The sequence below is a fragment of the Daktulosphaira vitifoliae genome, unplaced genomic scaffold, assembly GCF_025091365.1.
Source record: "Daktulosphaira vitifoliae isolate Bord-2020 unplaced genomic scaffold, ASM2509136v1 Scaffold_3, whole genome shotgun sequence".
Classification (NCBI taxonomy): domain Eukaryota; kingdom Metazoa; phylum Arthropoda; class Insecta; order Hemiptera; family Phylloxeridae; genus Daktulosphaira; species Daktulosphaira vitifoliae.
Window position 1 is genome coordinate 23,492,880 of NW_026099574.1, and position 18,371 is coordinate 23,511,250.

At 26.7% G+C, this 18,371-nt stretch overlaps 2 protein-coding genes and 1 long non-coding RNA gene across 3 annotated transcripts in view; all 3 read left to right on the top strand.

The window, feature by feature from the left end:
• LOC126903288 (uncharacterized) overlaps positions 1-18,371 on the top strand; it is a 44,337-nt gene that overhangs the window by 1,255 nt on the left and 24,711 nt on the right. The gene's annotated exons all lie outside the window — the stretch shown is intronic.
• Positions 805-14,110, top strand: LOC126903249 (DNA-directed RNA polymerase I subunit RPA1). The gene is made up of 9 exons (XM_050681334.1): positions 805-1,576; positions 2,823-5,509; positions 5,572-5,691; positions 7,452-7,730; positions 9,432-9,780; positions 9,969-10,066; positions 11,248-11,469; positions 13,200-13,527; positions 13,605-14,110. Exons 1-9 carry the CDS (start codon positions 983-985, stop codon positions 13,869-13,871), a joined length of 4,944 nt encoding a protein of 1,647 aa, XP_050537291.1. The 5' UTR covers positions 805-982; the 3' UTR covers positions 13,872-14,110.
• Positions 15,114-17,252, top strand: LOC126903258 (T-complex protein 1 subunit alpha). Its single transcript, XM_050681353.1, has 3 exons — positions 15,114-15,424; positions 15,486-15,614; positions 15,681-17,252. The coding sequence occupies exons 1-3, from the start codon at positions 15,266-15,268 to the stop codon at positions 17,061-17,063; spliced, it is 1,671 nt and encodes a 556-aa protein (XP_050537310.1). The 5' UTR covers positions 15,114-15,265; the 3' UTR covers positions 17,064-17,252.

The following is an 18,371-nucleotide window of genomic DNA, read 5'->3' on the forward strand; positions in this document are numbered from 1 at the left end:
TGCAAAAAAAAAAAAACACATCATAGTAAAATTAATACCTTCTCCGCTTCGCATCGAAGCTAAAATTGAAAAACTGTCAAAAATTAGCGATTTTTAATTTTTTGCAGATTTCCCCCATTTACGGGGAACGAGGGAAATTTTTTCAATTTTTGAAGGTAATGTCTTTGATTAGATACGATTTGTGATCTTTAGACGTATCGTTGAAAGAAATCGGTTTGGTGAGAGCTGAAAAAGAGTGGTAACAGACACAAAAAAAATTTTAAAAAGAAAATAAAAAACACATTGTAAAACTAATACCTTCTCAGCTTCGCATCGAAGCTAAAAGATACAATGTTGTACCTAATAAAGGACAGTTCCAGAAATCCATATAACATAAAATTATAACTTTTATATTGTGTGAGGTTTGAATATATACCTATTTCTTTACATTTACTTAGGAATAATTACTACAACCAGAGGTAAATTAAAATTTTGATATTCTAGGGATAATATATTTAAAATATTTTTATTTCATTAAAAAATACAGATTCTAATTATAGTTTTTTGATAAAAAAAAATAATTTATGACCCTTTTTTACTCCTTTGAGAGAATAAAAGCAAATGACTCCACTTCCATTACTAAATGTAATACTAGATAAAAATATCACTAATCATTTTTTAATAACTTACTATATATTACTTTTAATTGAGTTTTAATTAAATTTTTAATTATAATAACTACTAGATTTATAAATTATCCACTAGAATGCGCATTATTGTAATAACGCAATTTGTATTTGAATTTGTGTTATCTACTTTTCTTTTTATTATCAATCACGTGCTCGATGCATAGGAACAGTGAATTCATTTGAATTTAAGTAATGTGACATTATAGCGTAATGCATTTGTACAAGTCAGAGTTTTTTAAGAAGTTTTCAGAAGTTTGTTTTAATCATTCGTAATCTCTATATAATCTTTTATCTTATATATTAAATCGTTCAAGATGTTTTATCATGATTACTATAACGTCGATCCTTTCAAACCATTAAATGTTGAATTTAATATATTTACATTAGAAGAAGTTAAAAAGTTATCAGTTGCACGTATAGACTCACTTATTTCATTCACACCTCTTGGTGAACCGGTTCTTGGAGGTTTTTATGATGCTAGACTGGGGCCTACTCATATAAGTAGTAGTAAATGCATGACTTGCAATCAAAATGCAATGTCTTGTTCAGGCCACTTTGGACATATTGAACTCCCATGTCCTGTTATAAATCCTTTATATTCTTCAATGATAGTTCACATACTTAAATTGTGCTGCTTGTCATGCTATAAAGTTTTATTACCTCGTGAATTAACTCTAATTTTAGCTGCTCAGTTGAAACTTTTGGATAATGGTCAATTGGTTAATGCATATAATTTAAAAAATGAAATAAACAGCTTTTTTGATGAAGATGAACGAAAATTATCATCTGACGAAATTGAAACATTTATCAATTTATATTTAAAAGAGAATATTCAGGAAGATGATAATTCATATAATAAGAGTGCAGATGAAATACGACAAACTTTTATAGCTGAAACCTTAAATGAAGTAAGTAATGAAAATTCTTCATCTTAATTTCTTTGTGTGCTAATTAAGTGGTATTTTATGAATAGTTTTATTTTTATACTTCTCCCATTTTTATAATGTTAATGTTTCATTAGATATTAACTTTCTAGAAAATAATAGTTTAACATCAAACAGTAAAATAAATTTTGATTATGATCTTTTTTTAATAGTTTGATATAAATTTTCTTAATAATTAATATATATAAACCAATAGTATTTTTGTGAAAAGGTTAAATATTAAATTAAGGTTAATAGGTGAAATTTATTATGAGGAACTCTTATAAGTTATAGTATCATCAATGTATAACTTATTTAACTTAATTAAAATTGTTGTCATACTTAAAATTTTACATTTTACTCTTATTAACCCAAATTTTCAAACTACCCATTCTTTGGATTAGCTAAGTATTATATGTGAAAAATTTATATACAAGGTGATTTTATTGATGCTAGCCACTCAATTTCTCTGTAAGTAATAAGTTTTTTGGATATATATATATATATATATATATTTTTAATTTTGTTAGTTTCATATGTCTCTATTTATCGGTTATAAAATAATTTTTAAGTCCATCCCTTATATCTTATAAGTGTGGCACCTTGATATTTTTAAATAGCATCATTTTTATTAACTTATAAAGTAGAAAACTAGTCGATAACAACTTTTGAACTAATACTTTGGAAGTTATTAGCATTATAAAATATAAACTAGAGGTGAATCGTACAGGTTGCTATTTTTATCATCAATAATATCTTGGCTGCACTCCTACCACCTAGGTATAAAATTGTCATTATCTTCCGAAGTACTATTGTAAAAGTGTTTATCGTCCAGTCATTTTATATTTTATTAGCTAATTTAATATGTATTTTGACATTTATAAAAATAAAATTGACACACTTATATGACATAAGGGATGAATCTAAAAGTTATTTTATAACAGATAAAAGGAAATCCCATATGTAACTATCAAAATCAAAAAAAAATTTTCCAAAAACTTATTAATTTAGAGAAAGTCTGTTTGCTATCCCCTTTTTGAGTAGCTAGCGCCAAACCAACCTTGTATATAAAAATGTAAAATACATATTTAAAAAAAATTATAAATACATAATTTTTTTATGATATCTAATATTTATTATATTGAAGTGTATTACACTGGTCCAACTCTGCCTATACTTGTATAAATATTGTTGTAACTTAATATTTTAATTGATTTTATATATTTCACAGGTTGTTAGAAGAAAAGGATGTATACACTGTAATTGTATACTTTCAACAGTTTCAAAATCATTTTCTAAAATAACTATTTCTCATGGAATAAGGTCAAAGAAAGAAAAAAAAGTAAAAGAGTATCTATTTCCTGCTGAAATAAAGAAATTTTTAAGGCAAATATGGAATAATGAAAAACATTTTTTGACTGCACTATTACCTGTTTTAGATGGAGTTAATTTAGAATATCCCACTGATGCTTGTTTCATGACAAATGTGTTAATAACACCACCTAATTTAAGGCCTAATCTTATGGTCAAAGGTAAAATTGTAGAGAGCCCTAGAAATGCTACTTATAAATCAATTTTACGAGAAGCTAAACTGATACAGTATATACGTTTGATGAGAGATAGAGAGGAAGGTCAAGAAATTCCAGAAGACATTATAGAAATAGTTAAAGATAGTCAAGGGAAAGATAACATAGAAAAAGTACAAATAAGTATGCATAATTTACAAATGTGTGTTGATGCACTTCTTGATGGTACAGCAATGAGATCTATGAGTTTAAAAGATTCATCTGTTCAAATTGGTTTAAAACAGTTATTAGAGAAAAAAAATGGCATAATTCGTCAAAATATAATGGGCAAAAGGGTTGACTATTTTGCAAGATCTGTTATTACTCCAGATCCTTATTTAGATATTGACCAAATTGGTATTCCTGTAGAATTTGCTAAAAAATTGACGTATCCTATAGCTGTTACTGACTGGAATATTAAAGGCTTGCATAGTATTGTTTTAAATGGTCCAAATCATTACCCAGGAGCTAATATGGTTGAAACTGATATTGGTATCATTAAATGGCTATCTGCAACTAATAAATCTCGTCGTGAAGCCCTATCTAAAACACTTTTTTATCAAGGTCCTAATTCTAGAGGTCCTCAAATTGTTCATCGTCATGTAGTTGATGGAGATATGATGCTTGTTAACAGACAACCTTCCCTTCATAAGCCAAGTATAATGGCTCATAGAGTTAAAGTTTTGAAAGGAGAGAAAACTTTACGTTTACATTATGCTAATTGTAAAGCTTATAATGCAGACTTTGATGGGGATGAAATGAATGCACATTTGCCTCAAAGTGAGTTGGCTAAATGTGAAGCACAGGAGCTTGCAAGTGTTGTAAAACAGTATTTAGTACCACGTGATGGAACTCCATTAAGTGGTCTTATTCAAGACCATATTATATCAAGTGTACGTATGACAATTAGAGGTAAGTTTTTTACTCGAAGAGAATATATGCATTTTGTTTATCAAGCTTTAAGTTCATTAGATCAAGACATTAAAACTATACCACCAGCCATTATTAAACCAGTTATGTTATGGTCTGGAAAACAAATAATATCAACTTTAATTTTAAATTTGACACCCTCAAATCACAAGTGTTCATTAAATATGTTTTCAAAATCTAAACTTGAAGATAAATTCTGGAAAAATCCAAATAATTTTGATTATACCACATTTCTTTCTGACTTTAATGTAATTATAAAAAATGGGTATTTAATATCTGGAATTCTTGATAAAAATCATATAGGAGCATCTACTTGTAGTTTAGTACACTGTTTCTATGAACTTTATGGTGGAAAATATTCATCAAAATTACTTAGTGCTTTTAGTAAGTTATTTACTGTATATTTACAATTGGATGCTTTTACATTAGGTGTTATAGATATTTTAGTTACTAATGTAGCTGATTCTCAGCGTCAAACTACTATTACTGAGTCAAAAAATGCTGGAACATTAGCTGCATTAGAATCTCTTGGTGCTGAATTCTTATCTCAAGAAAATTTAACAAAAAAGTTGGCAGAAGCTTATAGCAAAAATGCTCATTTTTCTGCATTAGTTGATAGAAATTATAAAAAACACTTGCAGCCTTACACAAATAAAATAACTAAATCTTGTGTTCCTAAAGGTTTACTGCAACCATTTCCTGAAAATAATCTACAACTTATGGTACAATCAGGGGCTAAAGGGTCTACTGTCAATACTATACAAATATCATGTTGTTTAGGTCAAATTGAATTAGAAGGAAAAAGACCACCTTTGATGATCTCTGGTCGATCTCTACCAAGTTTTCCACCATATGATACACTACCCAAAGCAGGTGGCTTTATTGGAAGTCGTTTTATGACAGGAATTCAACCTCAAGAATTTTTTTTTCATTGTATGGCTGGCCGTGAAGGTCTCATTGATACTGCAGTTAAAACTAGCAGAAGTGGTTATCTACAACGATGTTTAGTGAAGCATTTAGAGAGCTTAATTGTAAATTATGATATGACTGTAAGAGATAGTAATGGAAGTATTATTCAATTTTTATATGGTGAAGATGGCTTAGAAGTAACAAAAAGTAGTTTTTTTAACAAAAAGCAGTTTAAATTTTTAGCTGATAATGTTGATTCTTTCAAAGCATTACAAAAAATAAGGAATGATCAATTTTACATAGAAATTGATAAACAATTGAAAGAAATCAAATTGGCATTATCAAAAAAAACTAATGATAAAATAGCCAAAAGAGACAGTGGATTTTTGAATTGGTGTAGAGATAATTCTAATATTAAAAGTGAAAAACATTTAAAAATAAAAAATGGCCGTTACAAAAGAAATACAAGATTATGTAAAAAATGGCAAGAATTAGATAATGAAATTAAAAAAAAGTAAATATTTTCATGGTTAAACAATTTGCAGTTTTTAAATATAATTAAATACATTTTTTTAGATATTCTTTAAAATTTGATAAGTTAAAGGATCCAGTAAGTGCTACTTTTCATCCTGGAGGGCATTATGGCTTGATTTCGGAAAAAATGGACATGGCAATTGATGAGTATTTTAATAACAAGTAAATAACTCAAATAGTTAAAAATTAAAAGTAGAAGAATGATTAAATTATTAATTGTTAAATTAAATTATACTATTTTTCTTCTCTACTTCAGGTGCTATTTAAAGATAAAAGATAAGTCTTTGAATAATTTTGTTTTTTCAACTTATAATAATTTATATAAATTTCATTTAAATATAATTATTAAAAATACGTTTTGAATCAAAAGTTTAACTTTATATATATATATATGTTTTAATTGTTGAACTCCCAAAAAGAAATCAGATATTCAAAAAATATGTCTTAAAAAAGAAACATTTTGAGAGTGGTAATTAAAAAATAAAATTGTTTTTTTCTTGTGTTTGCTCTTAAAATGGAAACCCATAATCCATCTTCTATCATCTAGAATGAATTCTAAATATTTTACCTAAATTGAATGGGGAATATAAAAATTGTATAGCAATTCTAAATAAAAAACAATAATTACCTTAGGCAGTCCAGAAAGTAAGTTTATAGTTGCTCTGAAAAATTGGGAGATATTTTTTTAAAGTTAGTATATCTGACGTGTAGCTAAACTTTGAGTAGTCATTTTGAGGTGTCCCTTGTATTTTTAGCCCATCTTGTGTAGTTGTAGCAAGCTTTTTCAGTCGAGAATTTATTGCGTAGTCACCTCTTATTATTGTGACATTCAAGTAGCCATCTATTTTCTGACTTTTCAAAACGATGCCACCACAAATATTGATTGTCGTTGAAGTTAATGATAGTAATGTGATTTATCAGCATGTTACCAAGTGGGTCAGATTGTTTAAGGAAGGTCGTACAGGTACTCACCATAAGATAAGAAATAGAAGACTATCAGTGATTTCTGACAATTTTGTGCGAAAAATGATAAAAGACTGCTGTGTGACTCTCCCAGACCTTCGTAAATTTTTGCCAGTCCATTTATGAAATCTTCTTGGTAGGATTTATTGGAAAAACTAGGCTACAAAATCTGTGTGCAAGATGAGTACCCAAGATGCAGACATCTGAGCACAGTCAAAAACACATTCTACTAGTTTTGGTATGTTTTGAACAAAAGGAAAATGCATTTTTGTACTCAATTATTACTGTCACTATACCCCAGAATCGAAAAGACGATCTTTTCAGTGGTGCCAATTAATATCACCAGTGGCCATGAAATTAAAAAAAAAAACCCATCTGTAGAAAATTTAATAGCAACTGTGTTTTGAGATAGAAAGATAGTTCTTTTAGTAGAATTCATAGAAAAAAGAACGAAATTAATGTGCATACCCTTTAAGTTTTTAAAGGGTCAATTCAGAATATAAGGAGGGAAACCCTTAGAGCTTGCCTTCTGCAAGATAACGCAACATCTCTTGTGTTTTGTAGAGAGTCTTTACCTCGTTTGAATGGGATATTGTGAAATCACTCCCCTTACTATTTACTATGTAGTAAATATTTTATACTATATTAAACTATTATTCTAATATTCAAAAAAATAGTCGTCATTTATCAATACAAGTTTTAATTTTATGTACAAAAATATAAGGAATTTTTCAAATTTCTTTATAAAACTTTAAAAGATTTGCAAAATCTGCTAAGAGGTGCTTATAGACACAGTTAATAAAATTAGTTAGTCAGTAGATAACTCTGATATATATTTCCAAATTAATATAAAAAACACATTAATTTGGATTTTACATGTATACTTTTTAAAAATTATGTTTTAATAGTATAACTTGGCAATTGTTGTAAATTATTAAAATAAATTTTGTAATTTTTAGTTATGATGATGTCAACGATAAATTAATAAATAATGTTAAGGAATCCATCAGACTTAAAGCAATGACTGCTACAGCAGCTGCAGGTGAACCTGTTGGATGTATAGCTGCTCAATCAGTTGGAGAACCATCTACTCAAATGACACTCAATACTTTTCATTTTGCTGGACGTGGTGAAATGAATGTTACATTGGGTATACCAAGACTTCGTGAAATTTTAATGATGGCTACAAAAACTATCAAAACACCTTCAATGGAAATACCTCTTATTCAATCTGAAAAGTAATTTATCAATATTAAATAAGAAACTTTTCAGAATTGCCTAATTTTTAAAAATTGAGAGCCCAAAATGATTATATTAAATCTACACTTAAAAGAAAAAGTAACCATAAAATAATTTTTATTGTTAGTTATCTTTTCAGTGAAAAATAATGGGTATGGCACTCTTATGTTTATTCATAATTTTGAACCATTTATTAGCAAAGTTCCATCCTGGCTTGTAAGGTATCTAACATTTTTAGCAATCATCATTCAAATAAGTGATTATAAAAATTGATTTCCACACCAATGTAATTTTTTTTTTTTTGCAATATTAATTCACAAGGGAAGATCTAAAAGAAAAAACCCAGCACAGGGGGGTTGACGCACAGTGGTGACGTGGCATAGTTGAATCAAGTATAATGATATCTGATATTGATTAAAATCACTTTAAACAAAAACGCTTCGATGCTAATCTTTAGATAGTGTTTACTTTTAAAACATTGGTGGATTATTCCAAAAGCTACATGATCTGCTATTTTCTTATTAATATTCTGATTAAGATAAAGTATGTCGAATGAAAAAGGGATATAAATATTATTTCTCATAAAAAAATTGTGTTGATCCATACACTTTTCAATAAGTTGTGCATTATAAAGTTAAAAATGTAAAAAATAAAATCGAGAATTTTCACACAAAAATAGCATTTGGTAGCCATTTTCAAAGTGAAGACAAAATAAAGTCCAACATTTTTTTTTTCCATAATAAAGTACATTACATTAGCTATAATTTAAGATATATATAAAAGTGTCAGACTTTCCGGAACACTTTCAAAAGTTAAGTGTAAAAGTAAATTTTTTGTGAAAAAGTTGTCATTTTGAATCTCTCCTGTAGTCAGGTAAAGGGTCAAATTTATAAAAAAAAAATTATATTAATTTGTTTATTTTTAAAAAAATGACGGCAGTTTTAAGTAAAAAAAATTGAAAAAATTAGCGATTTTTAAATTTGTAATTTTTTTGGAGGTTTCCCCCATTTACATGGAACGAGGGAAATTTTTTCAATTTTTGAGGGTAATGTCTTCTACTAGATACGATTTGTGATCTTTTGATGTATCATTGAAAGAAAGCCGTTCAGTGAAAGATGAGGAAAAGTGGTAACAGACACAAAAAAAAAAAAAACACATCATATTAAATCAATACCATCTTCTCAGCTTCGCATCGAAGCTAAAATACAAATGCTTTAGCTCACTTAAAATAAATTTATTTTGATGAAAATTTCAGAGTGAGTACTTCAGGTATATAACTTTACTTCTACATTGTCACAGTCTACTTCAACCATTTTTTATACTAAAAATCGAACTTTGTAAGATAACACCATATCTGAAGTCTTTGTCACTACTATAGTGTTTTTTCTACAAAATTTCTTTTTTGACTTATTAATTAAAAACCCCAAAACATAAGGTGCATATTATGAGAAGATGAAGAGAAATATTACATTCAAATAACATACAGATGTCTGTTTTCTTGACAGACTAAAATGTTGACATTGATAAATATAAAAAAGGATCTCTTAGACAAAATTCTGTTTCTGAACAAACAGGAGTTTATTTATGAAGTAACTGCAAAACACATCAATGTGTATTTTAAAGCTTTGAAAAATTGTGATATGTTATTAAATACAACAGGCATGATTAGGTATAAGTATAATTATATTCCTTATTTTTAGTGTTCAAGAAAAAGCTGAATCATTAAGAAAGCTCATGACTAAAATGACATTAAAAGATGTTCTTTCTAAGATACATGTTCATGAAAAAATTAAATTAACTCCAATTCGACACACATGTTATGACTTGATTTTATACTTATTGCCTCATCGATGTTATGAATCAATTACCCATATAACTCCCAAAAAGGTTATGAAGTTTATTAAATATGAGTTTCCAATTAGTTTACAAAAAATGTTTGAAAAAAATTTATCAAACAATTTGAGTGGAGAACTGATATCAGAAGAGGCAAAAAAAGCATTAAAAGTTAATAGAAAAAAAAATGATGTAAACAATGAAGATGCTTTATTGGTTAGTATACTTAGTATTCAAACTTTATAACTAATTTATAATTAAATTTTAACTGATTTTATACAATTAATATTCATTTAATTAACTTATTCCATTTTACGTACGAATTATATAACTTTTTAATTATCCCACTAAATTATATAAAATTATATGTTTTATTAAGCTAAGTTTTTAAGTAACTGTTTTAGAATGATACCGAACCACAAGAAAGTAAATCAAAAGATAATTCTGATTCAGACAGTGATTCAGAAGCTGGAGAATTTGATTCTGCAGCTATGAAAAGAAAGTAATTAATTGAATGATTATTTTTAAACTAGAATATAGATTTTGGTTCATTATCAAAAAACATTTTTTAAAAAGTAACATATTTTGCTTCCTTCATTTAAACAAAATAATAATGATTAAACTGACATAATAGAACACACTTCTATGTATTTATGTTCTTATTTGTTCAAAAAATTTAAGTAAAAATACAATAATTTATAGCATTTTAAACTTTAAATCTTCCAAAACTGGTAGCTTTTTAATTTTACGTCAATGAAAAATTAATTTAAGTTGAACAATTGGATGTTTTAGTATTGTATTATATTTTTCAAGTTTGTATTTATCATATGATATACTGTTATTCAACTTTAGACAGTTATTATAAAAACTAAATAACTTTAATAGGATTTATACTTTTAAAAATTAAAAATATATATCTCAAAAACAAGAATTGATAAGACAATTGGAATCAGCGCCCCCAAAATATTTAGAAATAACCCTCACACTCCTGCAGCTAACAACTTTTTTTTAGTGACCAATGTAATTGATATTAGAGATGTATCTAGGATTAAAATTTAAGACAGGCCTAGTTATAATTTTAACCTATAGTACTGAGGCTTAACCTCTATTATCATTTTAATGACTTTTTTAATCATTATTTGAGAATAATTAATAATTTAAGTATTTCATGCTTAAAGCTAGATCTAATAACAGGGTAGATCAGACATACCACTGAACATATATCATTATATCAAATCTCTAAATAATAAAGATGTACAGTATTTTATTCCTCTAAATTCTATAAAAGTAAAAAACTTATCAGATCATACATTTATGTTTATATTGGTATATTATATAATTTCATCCTCTGTACAGATAAACTTGTATCCCTCTTGCTACACCAAATGAATGTTTTAATTTTTAATTTTTTGACTTTTTTTTTTGTTTGTGGAAATAAAACTATTTACTATGTAGTTTGTCTTCAATATATTACTCTATTTATTTAAAATTTAGATAACAATTAAATTTTTTATATTTCCTGAATAATAACAAAAAGTGACATGTACCCTTTCTCATAAGAACATCCATCTAAACTCCACACACATATAAAACTAATATTATACCTAGTATTTAAAGAAAAAATTCAAATATATTTTTCAATTGGCACTTGTTTAATGAAAGAAAAAAATATATTATTTTAAGAGCACAAACTGAGGAATATGACTATGAAAAAGATGAAGATGATCCTCAAAGTGATGGGGAGATTAAATCAGATGATAATCAAAGTGAATTTGAATCAACAATGAATATTGAAGATAATAAGACAAAAGAAGATATTGGCTCTATATTTGACAAAGAAAATAAAATGCAACAATCTAAATTAATTGAAAAAGACTTTTCCTGTGTTACAGTTATAGTTAACAAGTAAGAAAATGTATATTTTTAAATTACAATTGTTTTTGTTAGACTTTACCTTTTTTATAAATTGGTGTTGAAAATAGATTAATGACAAATTATAAAAACCCAGCACAGTGGGGTGGCGGCACAGTGGGGTCGTGGCATAGTTGGGTCCAGTATAGATGATATCTGACAGTGATTAAAATCACTATCATAAAAAACGCTTCGATGCAAATCTGTAGATAGTGTTTAATTTAAAAAAAAAAATTTGTTAAAATAGCATATATTTGAATACGGTAGCCATTTGCGCATAGAAGATAGGTCGTCGGGACAAATTTTTTTTTTTATTTTATAGTACATAAAATAAGTTTTAATTTGATATATGTATAAAGGACGCAGTATTTCCGGAACATTTTCAAAAGTTCAGTTGAAAAAGATCTGTTTTTTACAATATTTCAAGTTTTGAACGCCCCTTGTATAAGGAGAATTTGTCCAATTTTAATAAAAAGTATGTCAAATGAAAGATGTACTTATAATGTATTTCGAAAAAAAAATTGTGCTGATATATACATTTTTCAAAAAGTTATAGCATTTTTAAGTTGAAAATTTAAAATCGAAAATTTTAACACAAAAATAGCGTTTTTTTAACTACGGCAGCCGTTTACATGCAGAAGATAAAGTGTCGGGACAAATTTTTTTTTTCATTTTATAGTACATAAAATAAGCTTTAATTTGATATTTTTTGAAGGACACAGTATTTCCGGAACATTTTCAAAAATTAAGTTGAAAAAGTTAGTTTTTGTAAAAAAGTTGCTATTTTAAATCCCCCTCCATGAGCAGGTTAAGTGTTAGATTTTCAACAAAATGATATCAAACGAAAGCGAAATATCNAGTGTTAGATTTTCAACAAATTGATATCAAACGAAAGCGAAATATCTAAGGTTTAAGTATAAAAAAAAATTATGTTTATTTTTTAAAAAGTTATGGAAGTTTTAAAAAAAAAAGTGAAAAAAATGACAAAATTTACCGATTTTTAAATTTGTAATTTTTTTGGATATTTCCCCCATTTTCGCGGAACGAGGGAATTGTTTTCAATTTTTAAGGGTAATGTCTCCAACTAGATACGATTTGTGATCTTTTGACGTACTTTTGAAAGAAATCGGTTCAATGAGAGCTGAGAAAAAGTGGCGACATAAAAAAAAAAAAAAACACATTATAGTAAAATTAATACCTTCTCAGCTTTGCATCGAAGCTAAAAAATTTGATAATGTTTAGAAAGAATTTTCATTTTTAAGTGTAAATATTTATTTTCTAATTTATTATTATAATTATGATTATTATTTTTTTAAATTACTATTGAGGAAAAATTAGTTACAGAAAAACAGGATCTAATTTTTGTTTAAAAAAAAATTTTACCCATAGAAACTGAAATTGAGTTTCTGTTTACTTATTTAAAATCTAACAATATTTTATTAAACATTATCAAACATTAATTAGTTTAGAATGCTTAATATGTTTAATATAATTTGTCAAACATCCTAAAAATAACACAGAAGTAATATATAAATATATTTAAAGCAGTCTACTTAGCTTAGTTAGGAATGCATCATGCCTAGGTATGGGATTCAATTCTGTTGTACTGAGCCATATAGATTTTTCCATCCTCTCTAACAGAAGTATAGTTTTTCAAAGAGGACATTAAATATAAATAGAGTAACATAAATAATAATTTGTAAAAAAATATATATATTTTTTAGGATTGACAAAGTACAATCTTCGTGGGCTAAAATTAAAGTTACTGTTCCACTTGAATTTAAAAGACTTGATTTAACATCGTTAATTAGAGATTTAGTTGAACGTGTAGTTATACATGAAATACCTGGAATAAATAGAGCTATTTTGACTGAAGTTAATGGTAAAACTATTTTAAAGACTGAAGGATCTCAAGGAGTTGCTGAACTTTTTAGATTTCAAGACCTAGATTTAAATTCATTATATTGTAATGATGTACAAATGATGTTAAATACTTATGGTATTGAAGCTGCTAACAGGGTTATCATTAATGAAGTAAAAAATGTGTTTAAGGTATATTTGTTTTTAAAAAATCATTTCATTTTATTTGTTTATGTATATATTAATGCTATACTATGATTAAATATCAGGTTTATGGTATCAATGTAGATACTCGTCATTTGTCATTAATAGCAGATTACATGACCTATGATGGTAAATATAAAGCATTGAACAGATCTGGGATGAATGATTGTCCATCTCCACTGCAACAGATGTCATTTGAATCTACTTTAAGTTATTTAAAAAAAGCAACTGCTTTGAAATTAAAAGATAATCTAGTATCACCATCTAGTGCTTTAGTTGTAGGCCAGCAAGCAAAAATTGGAAGTGGCCTTGTTAAATTATTATGGCAGTGATAAATTCTAGAAAATGACATAAGTTTGTTTTATTGTTCAAATAAAATTGGAAAAAAATAATGTGCATTTGATTTTTTTTTTAATATGTACTTGAACCAAATGTATCTAACAACTCTTATAACTTTTGATTCAATAAGAACTTTGTGATAATATTATTAAACAATTTTTGCATTCTTAGATTAGATTTAAAAAATATTTATTTTCTTTAGTAAAAAGAAAAATACAAATTAATATATATATATATAATTTTTTTTTTTTTTTCAAAAATTCCAAAATAACAATTATTTTAGTCTCTTACTTATAAAAGATTATGGTAAGTTATTAACCCACTTTAGGACAAGTACTTATTGAGTTACAAGCATTTAAGACGTAGTGAGTATATAGCATGGATGGATTGTGCATTATAAATACACACTAGTATGAGCTATACCCATCCACATCTGTTCATATATAAATAAATAAATTATAAAATATAATTTATTTATATAGTAACTCTGATAGGATTTTTTTAAATAATGTTTTTATAACATTATTTTTTTTAATTGCTATCTGGGAAATAATCTAAGTTACTATAATAATGTCAGTGTTTGAAAATGGCATAATTTTTAATGTAAGTTGGGGAATTAAATAATTAAGCTTTACATACAAAATTCAAATTCCTCTAACATCAACGTAATTATTGAAAATATGAAGTATTTTAAACATGCCTTACTGTGTCGTTTTTACGAAATTTTTCACTGGGGACAATATACTGCGTAATGTTTAAGCTCTTCAAAAATTATGGTTATGATTTTGTTTGTGTAAAAATATATTTCAATTAGGTGAAATTACAATTAGTATCCTTAAAACTTGTGTACCATTTGTGTCAATGATACTCTGAAAATCTCTTTTTAGTTTATTTTTTATTGGGTTTTAATTTGTTTATGACATTTAAAATAAAAACACTTCAAAAATATAAAAATTTAATCTACTCTCGATGGAATCCAAATTTTTGTTTAACTATTAGAGTATGACTATATTATAGCAGTTCCCCAAGTATATTTGTTTTTTTAAGTACATAAATGCTTATATATACACATTTTTGTTGCATGAAATTCACAGCCCTAGGTAAGCAAATTATCGCTAGATACTGGCCAATTTTACAAAATGTACAAGGAGATCTTATAAAACACTAATTGTATAAACCATGTTTCTGGTATATTGAAACCACGATTGTAAACTTTTTAAATTAATCACCTAACCTAATTTTTCAGATTTGAATAAGAGGATAAGTCAATTTATATATTGTTATGATATTTAATTGAAGATTTTTATTTTTGATACATACGTTGTTAATTATATCTACAAGAAGCTGTTATATTACAAGTTTTTGAATTAAAAAACATATAAAAACTATGTCGGGATCTGTGAGTGCTCTTACTGTAGCTGGTTCTCGAACATCTGGAACTCCAATTCGAACACAAAATGTGATGGCTGCGAATGCTATTGCTAATATAGTTAAAAGTTCTTTAGGACCAGTTGGATTGGATAAAATGTTGGTGGATGATATTGGGGTAAGATGACTATATGCATATAAAACATCTTTATTTTTGTTTAACTCAACATTTACTTAAGGATGTAACAGTAACCAATGATGGAGCAACAATATTAAAACTATTGGACGTTGAGCATCCTGCTGCGAGAGTTCTTGTAGAGTTGGCTCAATTACAAGATGAAGAAGTTGGTGATGGAACAACATCAGTTGTTAGTATATATTGCATTAATATTAATTTAAATCTACAGATTATTGATTATTATTTTGTTATAAAGGTTATTATTGCTGCTGAATTATTAAAAAATGCTGATGAATTGGTCAAACAAAAAATTCATCCTACATCTATTATAAGTGGATATCGCTTAGCATGTAAAGAATCATGTAAATACATACTAAACAATTTGACTGTAGGTGTAGATGATCTGCGACGTGATTGGTTAGAAAATGCTGCTACTACATCTATGTCAAGTAAATTAATCATGGCTGATTCTGAATTTTTTTCAAAGATGGTAGTTGATGCTTGTATGTTAGTTAAACGCCCATCAGATAAACGAGGTGGTGTATCTGTACCTATAAAGACAATAAATGTTCTCAAAGCTCATGGCAAAAGTGCTAGAGAAAGTTTACTTATACAAGGTTATGCTTTAAATTGTACTGTTGCATCTGAAGCAATGACAAAAAAAATTACCAATGCTAAAATAGCTTGTCTAGATTTTTCCTTACAAAAAACCAAGATGAAATTAGGTGTGCAAGTTTTGGTAAATGACGTAGATCAGTTAGATGCTATAAGACAAAGAGAATCTGATATTACTAAAGAACGGGTGCAAAAAATATTAGCTACTGGCGCTAATGTAATTTTATGTACTGGTGGTATTGATGATATTTGTTTAAAGTACTTCATTGAAGCTAAAGCTTTAGCTGTGCGCCGTGTGAAGAAAATTGATTTAAAAAGAATTGCTAAAGCTACTGGTGCAACTTTTTTGACTTCATTAACAAATATGGAAGGAGAGGAAAGTTTTGAAAGTTCCTGTCTTGGTGAAGCTGTAGAAGTTGTTCAAGACCAGATATCTGATGATGAATTAATAATTATTAAAGGCCCTAAAGCTCAAAATGCTGCTTCTATTATATTAAGAGGTCCTAATGACTTTTATTGTGATGAAATGGAACGATCTATACATGATGCTTTATGTGCTGTACAACGAGTGCTTGAATCAAAATCTGCTGTAGCTGGTGGTGGTGCAGTTGAAGCTGCTTTATCAATATATTTAGAAAACTTTGCAACTTCTTTAAGTTCTAGAGAACAATTGGCTATTGCAGAATTTGCCCGTTCCTTACTAGTTATACCTAAAACTTTGGCTATTAATGCTGCTCAAGACGCTACTGAACTTGTTGCAAAATTAAGATCGTATCATAATGAAAGTCAAACTAGTAGTGAAAATGATGTGTATAAATGGTATGGATTAGATTTAGAAGGTGGCGAAATACGAGATAATTTAAAAGCTGGAGTTTTAGAACCTGCAGTTTCTAAAATTAAGTCTCTAAAGTTTGCTACTGAAGCTGCAATTACTATTCTTAGAATAGATGACATGATCAAGTTAGAACCAGAACAAAAGAGTGGACGTGGTTATCAACAAGCATATGATGCAGGGGAATTATAAATTTAACATTAAACTTTTCACGTATCTAACACTAGAGTAAGATAATGCTAATATATTTTATATTTGCATAATGTGAACTGAAGATTTTTTGAATAGTTCACATATATTTTGTTAAATTAAATATTTCTTTAACTTTTCTTATTTATAATTTTTAAGGTTCTAAAATAAAAAAAATAACAACAAAAAAAATGTGTTTATTTTTAATTGGAAATTAATATAACTAATTTTTAGATTATTATATAAAATAGAAACGTTTGTGTACATACTGTATGCTTTGGTAATACTACAATAATTATTAGATTTGTTTTAACAAAAAATGTTGATAAATTGATAAGAACTTTAGAATAAATATTGAGTTACAAGCATTTCAATACATGCCTACTTTATATGTTTAAATTATTATAACTCAATAATTTCTTATATTAAAATTGTTATCGGCCCGTTAAATTTTTTTATAAAAAATGAAGTAAAATTTTGAAAAAATAAAAAGAAGTGTCAATATTATTTTTTATTAAAGAAAAATAAAAATACTTTTAACTTAGTCTAGAACTGTAAAAATTATTTTAAAAAAAAGTAACACAAAAATAAATATTTACTAGATTAAAAGTTATTACAGATAAAAACACCTAGTGATATACCTGTATATTACATATTTTAGGGTAAGGAAAAAATTTATTAAGCTCCCTCCAACATTTTATATTAGTTACACCAATTTAGTGTGACATAGTTCAATTTAGAGTATGAAAATAAATATTTTCTAGGTTATTTACTCTATGACATAAAAAAAAAACAAATTGTATATAGAATTTAAAGGACAATTGTGATGTGTGTAATTGAAACAGGTACATTCTTAATGTTTTTACTAAGTTATGAGAATAATAATTATTTTCATAACTGAAAAAAACCAGCACAGTCACAATAAGAATAAGTATAAATTGATTTCTGATGATGATTGTTATTATTATAAAAACATTTTGATGAAAAATTTCAGAATAATTTGTATATTTGTAATTTCATAATTTCTGTTGTATAATATCACTGAAACATTAAATGATTATTAAATCATTTGTTTACTTGAAAATAATAATTTTTTTATTCTGATTTATTTATACACTAGTCTTTGCCTTAATGAGCCCCAGATCCGGTACTCTGTAAGATGTCCTTTAAGGTAGGTCATTGATTTTGGTAGGAGGTTAATAAGTGATATGCAGGAAAAGTATTATTCTAGAAGCAGTTTAACAGAAATATAATAGACATTTAATTAATAAAATGAGTAAAATTCAAAAATAGTAAATAGTTAAATGTATA